General features: G+C 40.0%; 1 protein-coding gene across 1 annotated transcript; it reads left to right on the forward strand.

The window, feature by feature from the left end:
- Positions 1-5937: 5937 nt before the first annotated feature.
- LOC308385359 (integrin beta-1-like) lies at positions 5938-12072 on the forward strand (the record flags this gene model as incomplete). Its single annotated transcript, XM_080864216.1, has 4 exons — positions 5938-5964; positions 6722-6985; positions 7410-7568; positions 7979-12072. The coding sequence occupies 4 exons, from the start codon at positions 5938-5940 to the stop codon at positions 8150-8152; spliced, it is 624 nt and encodes a 207-aa protein (XP_080720342.1). The 3' UTR covers positions 8153-12072.
- Between the last annotated feature and the right edge of the window lie 153 nt (positions 12073-12225).

The raw sequence follows: 12225 nt of genomic DNA on the forward strand, positions 1-12225 counted from the left end.
ATAATCCTCATCAACCTGAAAGAGCATGCACATGTTTTAAATCTAAACTGAAGAGGTGTTTCCTGCAGCTGTTCCTAGATGGACTTATTGAGTCTGCCAGGGCCTAAGTGAGTTGCTTAGGCATTGGCTACCAACTAATTATTCATTCACCCATTCTAGGTCAGGATTGGTTCTCTTCAGGTATAACAAATTTAACTTTGTTTAAAGTATTGCCATCTATACCTGACAGGTGGGATAAAAGAGAATGGCTTGGGAGGCGCACAGCAAATCTCAAAGTTTTCCAATTAATGCTGAAAGAACCAAGGATGTAAATGTATTCTTGTTTTAGCTTTACCGAAGACACCAGAGAAAGTATATCTATAATGCTGCTGAAATAGACAAAACCATTTCAATAAACTCGCTATTTAACATCAACCTTGTTATGCGTTATCAGAGAACAATCAACTGCAAACAGCAATGAAACATTCAACTATGTACTATTTAAAGCACTAATGACCCTGTTGTCTAACAAGATGTGATAAGTAAGTAGACTGTGGAAAGCTGGTGGGTCTACTCTCTGTGTAAAAGGTTCCTACAGGCTCCACTGACCCCAGTCTCCGAGTTAACACACTAACAGCTAACACTGCTAAACGTGTCTCAACGCCGAGATGGCGCCGATAGCTTTAGCCGTAGCTGCCCCACTTAGTTTAGACAGTAACAAAAAAAAGTAAGCGATAATAATTCATTGTCAAACGTCATAATTAAGGTCAACACCTAAACAATGCTGTGTACAGAATCACACAGGTGCTCAATTACAGCATAAACTTACCTTAGACCATCCTCCGTCATTTTCCTCCTAATTGTGCTCGGAGACACAGAAAATGTATCGGCAATTACCCCGACGGTTATCCCGGACAGCACTAAAGTCCTGAGTGCTGCACCGGGATTTCTAGACGTGGACGGCCAACATTTGAAGACTGTTCTTCCTCGGCGTATTCCAAACGAACACGGTGCTGAATTGATCTTAAACCTTTGACAATGCTGTCATCGATGCGAACATCTTGAAGAGCAATTATCATCCCAAGCATTTCAGAAACATCTAAACGACTCAAAACAGTATCTACAGGTAAATGATCCCTCTCTATCTGATTTGCTTAAATGAGCAGAACTGGCTGAAGCTCACACCAGTCCGCCATCCTCCGTGACTTTTGACCTAGCACGCTGTTGCTAGCTGCAGTAGCCGTCCGCGGAGCCGGTATCCAGGAAAACTAGTCGATGGTAAACGATAAGCCAATAGGTGCAAAGGTCCAGCCCACTTACATTGATTGACAGACAAAGTCATTCTGCTGAAAAGTCGCATTATGAAATAAATAGACCATCGGGAAAAACGGGATTTTGAAATAAAGACTGACTTTGAAAAAAGGTCATTTTGGACTAAAAACGGCTGGAAATAAATAAAATGCCTCAGGAATAATCTCTGTTATTGTGAAAAATAATGACCATGAAATAATATTTCACAATAATAAGTAAATTTATATAGCAGAATGCAATATATTTCACAATAATGAGCATTTTTTTCAAAATGTGTTCCATTATTTCACAATATCATTCTCACATTACATATCTGTGTCTTATTTATTCACATAGTTATTTATTTCATCTTGACCTATTTATTTATTTAATTTTGAACACTTTGGAGTTCCATATATTAAAAGCCAGTAAACAAAAATGTGTTTTAAGATAAGATTTAAAAAGATTGACAGTAGGAGCCTGTCTGATGTATGGGGGTAAATTATTCCACAGCTTATCAGAATCATCAGAATCAGAATACTTTATTGATCCCTGGGGGAAATTATTTTTTGTTACAGTGCTCCATTTTAAACCAACATTAAGACAAGACAGACAATACGCTAACTAAGAATAGTACAATATATACATATATATACATACATACATACATAAGTCACTTATAAATAAATATTTGGAAAAGAAACATGTGTAGTTGTAGCAGCAAACAGTGTGTTAAGTGGATGCGTTGTACAGGGAGATGGCCACAGGCAGGAATGATTTCCTGTGTCGTTCAGTGGTGCTTTTCGGTAATCTCAGTCTCTCACTGAACGAGCTCCTGTGACTGACCAGCATGTCATGGAGTGGGTGGGAGGTGTTATCCAACATTGTCTTTATCTTGGACAGCATCCGCCTCTCCGACACCACCTTGAGGGAGTCCAGCTCCATCCCCACAACATTGCTGGCCTTACGGATCAGTTTATTAAGTCTGTTGGCATCTGCGACCCTCAGCCTGCTCCCCCAGCATGCAACAGCATAGAGGATCGCACTGGCCACAACAGACTCATAGAAAATCCTCAGCATTTTCTGGCAGATGTTGAAGGACCTCAGTCGCCTCAAAAAATAGAGACGACTCTGGCCCTTCCTGTAAAGTGCTGTGGTGTTTTTAGCCCAGTCCAGTTTATTGTCAATGTGTACTCCAAGGTATTTATAGTCCTCCACAATGTCAACACTGACCCCCTGGATTGAAACAGGGGTCAAGTGTTTCCTGGTCTTCCTGAAGTCCACGATCAGTTCCTTGGTCTTTGCCACGTTGAGCTGCAGATGATTCTGCTCACACCACGTGACAAAGGAGTCGACCACAGCCCGGTACTCTGTCTCATCATCCCTGCTGATGCATCCAACCACCGCAGAGTCATCAGAAAACTTCTGAAGATGGCAGGTCTCTGTGCAGTGGCTGAAGTCTGTGGTGTAGAGGGTAATGTCGTAGTGCTACGACTGCAAATGCTCGATCGCCTCTATGAACCAGCCTCGACCTTGGTACGGCTAAAAGCAAAAGATCACTTGATCTAAGAGATCTGAGGGGGGTATAAGTCTGCAAGAGGTCAGACAAATATCCGGGAGCCAGGTTTATGGCACTTTTCTGACCCTAAAGCTTGCGTCCATCTTTTATTTACCATCTATACTTGAACATATAAGCAGGGTATCCAGTTAAAAAAAACATATGTGTGCTTCAAAACTTCCTGTTCTGTCCACCAGCCATTGTTTCCATCTATCCACCCATTTCATTATGCATATCAAATTCAGGGCTGCAGGGGAGTTTGAATTTTTTTTAAAATTGCATTCTGACTTGTTTGTTTGTTTGGGGGGTTTATTTCAGTTCCATTTCAGTTAGTTTCCAGAGTGGATTTTCTTGTTTTAGTTTAGTTTTTATTGGTTTCGGTGTTAGTTTTTCAACTTTTGAATTATTATTACATGGTGGGAATATGTCAGTGGCATGACATCCTGTATCCACACAACAAAATGTTCTCAGGTGTGACTGATCAACAGAAAGTGCTACAAAACACCTGTTTGCTAGACTACAGTTATCTGCGTATTCATAAGCAGATATCAGTTTATAGAGATTCAGTTAGCTTAAACAGTTAAGATACCTCTGTAGTTTTAAAAAAAATAATCTATTTATGGACTACAATTTAGGAGGTATTGATGCATACAGATTTTTAGTGTGACTAAACTGATGACAAACAGCCAGCAGTGTGATTCTGATCATATATTGACTTGAAATGTAATTCACGAAGCCTGCATTTTTAACATGGGTCAAGTACAAACTATAGAATGTTTTTTAAGTTGTAAGAAAAGCGTTGCTAGGTGACTGACAAGGAAAAATGTGCATTGACAATTTGTGATTTTGTGCTATGAGAAACAGAGAGAGGAAAAATCTGATCGGCTAATCCCTTGACTTCCAAAATGTATCCAGTACAGAGCATAAAAATCTAAGTTTGCTTTTCTTCTGCGTACGGTGCATTCACATGATGGAATATTGGAGCCTCTTGCTAGTTTCTGTTCTCTTGCAGACCATTCACATCACAAATGTGAAAGTCAAGGGGTCAGGAGCTGTGGAGAGTGCCTGGCAGCAGGGCCACATTGTGCCTGGTGTACTTAGGAGGTGAATGGCCTCGGAAATACGCTGTGACTTCTTTTTTGGCGGGTTCACTGTTAACTGAACACCAAGTATATTTTTGGTCCACAAAAAGTTTTTCAGTACTCCAGATCTGTTCCTTTAACAGAGAGATGCTTAGTGGATATAGAAATCTCCAATTTATTTGAGTGGAGACCTTGAAAAGTTAGCAGTGGATGGGTTAAGTCCTAGTTTGCATTTTGTATTAAGATTGAATGCTATTACTGATTAATCCTAATAAAATTAAGTAATTACATATTTAATAACTTAAATTACAGTACTGTGTAAAAGTCTCAAGCCACACCTTATATCTTCATATGCTGCTTGGGAAATAGGTGCAAAATATAGAAGGCAAAAACAGAGTCTGTGCAATCTAAGGAACTTGAAGGTGAATATTTTTTTTAAAAATGGCTTCACGACAGCCACCCTTCAACTGAGAACATTTCTGATCAAGATTAAACTCAAGCGCCTCTCACAGGTGCTATGTCAGGTATTTGCTGCACTTTTTCCTATTTCGGAAGAACACAACTTTCATATAATCTTCATTTTGCTATAGCTATAGCGATAGCTGATGAAGCTATGGCTTTTTTAGGCCTGCCACTTCTTCTGTCCTCTATTTGTCCAGTTCTCCAGTTTCTTTGATTTTTTATGGGCAGACTGCACACGATGCCAAAATATCGCATCTTTTCAGCTCATAGAATCAGCTTGTTGGTTCAAAAGTACTATTTTATGTCTATTAAATTGTGTTATCTCTTCCTATCTCTCTTTCTCTCAGTGTTTAATGGTTTAACAACTAAAAAAGATCCCTCTAAAAATGGTCAGATACAAGGACTGAACTGAAAATGAGTGAAAAAGGAGCCACTGTCCAAAGGAAAACTTAGCAAGACCTTCAGAAAGTCTGAAAAATTATAGCTCAAGACGCCTTTTAAAAAAAACTGCATGAATGTCTGACTCCTTGGAAGCAAAAATATAAACTATTCGAGGGTGGTTCAAAACTTTTGCACAGTACTGTATATTTAGTACATCATATGTTGTCGTGTGCATGTTGTGTTGTATCAAACAGTGATGTAAGCGTGTGTTTTATAACAACAGTAAACCCTGTAAGCAAATTTTGAATATGGAACATCATATGTGTTCCATTTTAATGATGTTGTTGAAAGATGACAGGCTTTGTTTTTTGAGTTAAAAGAAACACACAGAGACACACACACACACATTCACATCCTTTCTGTACTGCTTCCATTAACTGCAGCACTGACTTTGCCCTTTTTGCAGTCAGTGTTGATGTAAGGCGTTGAACTTAACTTAAACCTGTGTAAAGAATTTTCTAGAAGTGGGTCAGCACATATGGGAGCGCTGCGACACAGCTGGAGCCCTGCTAAAGAGGGGCTGTCCTTTTGATCACCTGGAGGACCCTAGAGGTTCCACTGTCCTTCTGAAAAACCGGAAGATCACCTTTCATCCTAAAGAACAAAGACATAAACGCTTGCACAGAGTAGTGACCCAGCTCCAGCCTCAGACTGTCCTGCTGCACCTCAGACCAGGTGGGTATAAATTACCAGTATAATTAATGCATTTTTAATTACATTAGTAATGTCACTTATTAGCTTTAGCAAACTGCACATAAAAGAGGGATGTAGCCAATGTCATTAGTTTGTGTAATGCAATTTTTTAAGCACTTAGCCTTAATCGTGATAACATCACAGGAAGGAAAGGACACTACATGTATTGTATCATGGTGACAATGCAAAGTCAAGTGAATAAGGCCCGAGCCACACAGCCCTAAAGACCAGTCTGCAGCCAATTTGCAACCACTGGTTGCTGGGGTGGCAGCAAGGTTGTGCGGTGATTAGGACTGTTGTTCTCTCTGAGTACTCCAGCTTCCTGCCACAGTCCAAAGACATTTGATTAGATTAACTAGTAATTCTAAATTGCCCATAGGTGTTAATGTGAGTGTCTTTATGTGTTAGCCCTGCCTCTCACCCTCTTGCGCTATGGTAGCTGGGTTAGGCTCCAGCCTGGTAGCAGAGAGGATAAGCGGAAATAATGGATGGTGGATCAGAGTGGATTGATATTTGCTAGGGAAAAATGTGTATTGGCCAAAAAATTGCAATTGCTTGAGTCACTAGCAGATTACTAGTTTGCTTACTTGTCTAAAAATACTTTTTATAAGCAGTACTGAAACTCTGAACAGTGAGACATAAAATGCATTGCTTTTAAAGTTCCACCTGGTGAAATGTGTTGGCTTCAGCACTGACGCATAAGTTGCATTTTGAAACTGAACTCTCTCCATTTCTAGTCTGTGTTACTCCTTCTCAAGTTTTTAATATCACTCAGCTAGCAATTAACAAGTGTTTGAAGACAAGTCAAGGTGTTCCATGTAGACATAACGGATGACTGTGGCAATCTGCTAGTGACCAAAGTAGTCTGGAGATTTTTGGTGCAGCTCTCTCCTTGTGACTGATTTCACCTAATGACAGCTTTCCTTCAAGCTTTCCTGTTCATCTTATGAAACTAAAGCCATCGTAAGTCAGTCAAAATAAAAAAAAATACCTTTAGAAGCAATGACCAAATCAGGTTTACAGGGTTTTGTGCACAACCTTGGCTGAGTAATGAGGAGACCAAAAACACCCAGCGACACCCACACACAAAAGAAACCATGAACCACAAAATCTTTTTGTATCAACTGCATAAAATATCAAATGTAAAAGTAGAAACCTTCCACAAATATCAGAATCAGCCTGAAACAGTGTGTGATGTGTGCACACTTCCAAATAGTACCGAGCTACTTTTATAGCTGTGGTGTGTTTTGCAGTAGAATTTCCACATTTCGCATCTATAGGAGAACCCCAGAGCTTTGAGGTGAAGTTCAAACAGGTGAAGGACTACCTCATAGACCTGTACTACCTGATGGATCTGTCTTTTTCCATGGAGGATGACCTGATGAATGTTAAAAAGTTGGGGGCTGACCTCATGAAAGAAATGAAGAATATCACCAGTGACTTCAGATTGGGTCTGTTTGCCTCAGTTTCCTTATCATATGAAATTTAGGTCAATGCAATTTTCTTATAACTTTTTATATCTGTATATTCATTTTTTTTTTTTTTTGAATACCCTTGTGCCCCATTTACATAGTTATACACCTGGGAGCTGCCCAGTATAATCATAATCTTACTACTGACCACTGAGCAGCACTGCTGGAGTGATTGGGAATTAGGTGCTTTGCTCAAGGACAACTGGTAGCTTTTGGGAGACAGGAAACCATTAGTTATCTTACTTCCCCCCCACCCCCACCCCAACCTTTTTTTTTTTCATTCACTTCTCACAGCACACAGTACTTCTTATTTTCCTTTGTTCCTTTCCACTTCCACTTCCAAAAGGTTTTGTTGCATTTGTGGGAAAGACAGTGATTCTATACATCAACACTGCAAAGGACATGCTCCGAAATCCCTGTAAAAGGACTTAGCCCTGGCCCTGCACTCCTCCCTTCACCTACCACAACATCCTAAGCCTCACCACCAACGGAAGCCTCTTCACAGAGCTGGTAGGGGGGCAACGGATCTCCAGTAACCTGGATTCACCAGAGGTTGGGTTGAATGACCTGATGCAGGCCACCATGTGTGAGGTAATGTGAGAAAGCCCAGCAGGGAGCTCGACTGCAATACAGATATTGTTGCTTTTGTTTGAGTGGGCGTTATGTGGAGGAAGTGGAAAGACTGCAGACAATAGATGAAAGGGCTATTACAGAATACTAAGCTTCCTTTGGGAAACTGCATCGCTCAGTTTTGGGTGTATCTTAGACTCACAAGCTCTTAAACATGAAAATTTGATTTCTATAATTGAATTTCACAGGTTTTTGATCTAAGCCCTAAACTTGAAGGCACAAAATATTACTCATTCACAGTTATTTGATTACATAGAAAAGCAGGAAGGTAATTCTTTTCTAGAAGTCTGTCAGAAACACTTAGGTCGTGGTCGCTGTGTTCAATTTTCTGCCAATCGGTAATTTATTGACTAAATGTTCTTCACTTGCAGCGGCAGATTGGCTGGAGAAACGTGACCCGTCTGCTGGTGTTCTCCACGGATGCTGTTTTCCACGTTGCTGGAGATGGAAAATTATCCTGCATTGTGCTTCCAAATGATGGGAAGTGTCACTTGCTACAAATATATACATTTTTTAGAAGAACTTTAATTTTTTTTTTTTACTAAAGAAAAAAAGTTCAAGCTTAAATGGTGTTTTCATTATAGGTCTATTATAGTTGGACTTACACTGAAATGGGCCAAACATTGAAAATCATTGCAGAATTAATGTTTTATTTAATGGTTTTAGGATTCCTAGTTCAAACCTGTCAGCTGTATGGGACTTGCATGTTCTCCCTGTGCATGCATTGGGTCCCTCCAGGTATTCCAGCTTCCTCTCACAGTCCAGAGACATGCATGTCAGGTTAATTGGTGATTCTAAATTGGCCATAGGGCTGAGTGACTGTCTGTCTCCCTGTATTAGTCCTGTTACAGACTCACCCATTATCAGTTGGGATAGGCTCTAGCCCCCTGTTAAAAAAAACCACGGATGCATAAATCAACAATATGTCTATGTTACTTCAGTGTGCTACAGCAGACCATGGATAATATTTTTTAGCCCATGAAAAACACAAGCACTCTCATGGTGTGATCTGTTAGATGTGTAGTGCTACAGTAAAAGTGTGTTCTCCTCTGTCACTGGACTCTATAGACAGGTACACCAATCCAAATTACTGAATTCAGGTGTTCCAATACCTTCGATGGCCTCTGGTGGAAAGGCGATTATATGTTGTAGTATTTCAGGAGTTGGGCTCAGTCCCTTAGATCTAAATAAAGGAACTTTTAATGTGTCAACATAACAAGACATTTAGGACTGTTTCATGCTCCCAACTTTTTGGGAACAGTTTGGTGAGGGCGCCTTCGTGCTCCCACATGATCGCGTACCAGTGCACAAAGCTAGGTCCATAAAGACATAGATAAGTGAGCGGGTGTGAAAGAACGTGACTGGCCTGCATAGAGTCCTGACCTCAACCTTATAAAACACCTTTTAGATGAATTAGACCAGAGACTGCAAACCAGGTCTGGGAAGATGGTTAAACATTCCCATAAACACACTTGTAAACCTTGTGGAAAGCCTTACCAGAAGAGCCGAAGCTGTTATATCTCCGATGGGTAATCCATATTAAACCCTGTGGATTAAGAATGGGATGTTTAGCACCTCGAGGTGACTGCTGTTGTGATTTGGCGCTTTATAAATAAAATTGAATTGGACTGAATGTTACAGAGGCAGACAAGCAGATACTTTTGAGATTATAGAGAGAGAGAGAGAGAGAGAGAGAGAGAGAGAGAGAGAGAGAGAGAGAGAGAGAGATAGTGCTACTTCTGCTACTTCTAGCAAACATAGCATTTCAGAGCAATGCAAATTACTTTTAGATCCATTTTCACTAAAAAGGCTTTTATAGACCCAAAATATACACCAGCAACAAAAGACAAATATTTTTCATGAATTAATAAAGACCTTGCAAGAACTAAAAGGAGTGTAAATATCAGATTTCTATCCTTTTATTGCTCTGCAACACAGTTTAATAGGGTAATAATGCTGCTCGTTGTCTACTGGGATTGTCTGTCAGTTTCTTTTCAAACTCATCTCACTTGTTGAGAAAACGGATTAATCCTGCCTTGTGAAATCCCACGGTTATACTCACAGGTAAAAACCGAAGCTTTACCTTGCCAGAATGAGCCATCACAGAGGTATATGTGTTTTCACTTACTTTCATGCATGCTTGGGTGACTGTGGTCCCAAGGAGCATACAGTGTTTATCCTATGGACCAGATATTGCAACGCGTGCTAAATTGATTCCCGTCTGCAGTGAAATAGAGGTCCAGGCAGCTGCAGAGAAAGTCAAAGACAGTGATTTAAAGGTCAGAATCAACAGCACAGTTCCCTGGGTAGAGAAGATGCTGACAGGCACACCCTGATGGGAAACAGCTGGAGTGTTTGTGGAGTAATTCAAACCAAAGCTTTCATCTCTTAATCTCACCCGGGTTGTGTATAGAAGGCTGGGTGGGTGTGTGCTGTGCAGGTGCTCAAAGAGCATGCACGCCTGGATGTGTGCTTGTGAGTGTAATTCTTTATACGCGTGTATTAAACATCCATATAGGTGTCTCGTTAGGTTCATGAGACTGTTAGTGTCCTGACCTCATTCCAGTCCAGACACTTGACAGGTGGAGTGAATATGGATGCATTATTAATCTATTTCTGTCTGAATGCATGGCCACCCAAGGCTGAAAATGGATGTGCAAGATACGGGCGTCACTCCTCTTTGAATGGGACTTATTTATCTATTTGGAGGGAATGGAAAGTCTGTTACGGTGAGTGAATGAAATGAGCAATAGAAAGAGTTGTTAGATGGGAGGGAAAGAGGGAGGACAGCAATAGAAGGAAGAGGTAGAGCATGCTTAACTACTTATTACACATATATATTCTGGCCTGACTGTTATGCATTGCAATTTGCATCTGCCCTGATTCCACTGTGACAGGACCATCCTTCGGTGGCTCAGATTGCTGAAACACTGAGACAGAAGAACGTCCAGATCATCTTTGCTGTCACTGAAAAAGTCGCACCCTTGTATAAGGTATAGCAGGGCCTATCTGCAATAATTTATCATTTATTTGCTTGTGTTTATTTTGATGCTTTGCCGTTTGAGTTTTTATCTAAAGCTGACTGTAGACTGTAGCCCATATAAAAGATGGAAGTATCCACCATGACATCACCCAATGATTAATGGACTACATTTCGGAAGCCTCGAGTGTGGCATTTCTTCTGTCTACATGTTGTTTTATTGGACCCAGAAATTATCATATTTGCATTGATTAGCTAATGCTAGCTAGCTTGGATAACACTCCATGACAGTTTTCAAAGGATATTCTGCAGTCACATGAAAAACTAAATGACTCAATAGGTTTTGTAGCTTGTAGGAACAATACCTTTAGCAACAATAACCTGAAGCAATGATTTTCTGTACGACTTTATCAGTCTTTCACATTGTTTTGGAGGAATATTAGCCCACTGTTCTTCATAGCTTTTTCATTGAGGTTTGTTGGCATTTCTTTATGCACAGCTCTCTTAAGGTCTGACTTCAGCATAACAATGTGGTTGAGGTTTGGACTTTAACCGGACCATTAAAACACCTTGATTATTTTCTTTTTCAATCATTCTGTTGTAAATTTGCTGCTCTGCTGCAATGACCCCAATGACCCATGACCTGCTGCCATGATCCCAGTTTCAGTCCAGCTTTAGCTGTCAGACAGATGGCCTCATAATTGACTCCAGGATACTTTGGTATACCAAGGAGTTAATGGTTGCTTTAATGATTGCCAGGTGCCCTGGTCCTGTGGCTGTAAAACAAGCTCAAATTATCATCCCTCCACCACCCTTCTGATAGTTGATATGAGGTGTTTGTGCTGAAGTTTCATGTTTGATTATCTCCAAACATGACAGTGTGCATTATGGCCAAATATTTCCACTTCTTTTCATCCATCCAAAGGACATTTTTCCAGAAGTTTTGTGTTTTGTTCAGAAGCAACATGGCAACTTAAGCCAAGCTGCCATGTTGTTTTCTAAAGAGAAGAGGAAATCCCCTCCAAACAAGTCATTTTTGGAGGCTTGTAGAGTCTAAAATGTAGCTCTTGAGGGGTTTTTCTGAGCATTGAAATGTCTGACCACGGGGTGAACTTGCTAGGATGCCCACTCCTGGAAAGACTGATAACTGTCTTGAATGTTTTGAATGCCTTGACGTTAGATAACATACTCTTTTACCATGCATAACTTTAAATCTTACTCAGTTTAGTTTGATTTGTATAGCTGTATTAAACGGGAAAACCAACTATTGTACTATTTTACTATTTATTTCTACTATTTGCTGTAAAAATGTTTACGTTTTAAGCTTCCCTGTTCCCTTCGATGCCAACTGAGTAAAATTATGTAGCAGTTTCTGGAAAATCTATAATTTTTTAACCACTTGCATTGCACTTTTGCCAAAAACCTTCACCACATTGCATTTTCACTGGTTACCTTTTATATTAAAGACCTAAAAATACAACAACAAAAAAACAATGTGCATTATTGTAGAACTGTTTTCCACTGTGCATTTGGTGCTCCAGTAAATATTAACTGCAACTCTCAGTTGCTAAAGTAAACCAAACTACTCAAGTGCATTATAATGAAGATAGATGAGACTCATTGCAAGGGTTTCACTAT

Source organism: Rhamphochromis sp. 'chilingali', assembly GCF_963969265.1.
Source record: "Rhamphochromis sp. 'chilingali' genome assembly, chromosome: 18".
NCBI lineage: Eukaryota > Metazoa > Chordata > Actinopteri > Cichliformes > Cichlidae > Rhamphochromis > Rhamphochromis sp. 'chilingali'.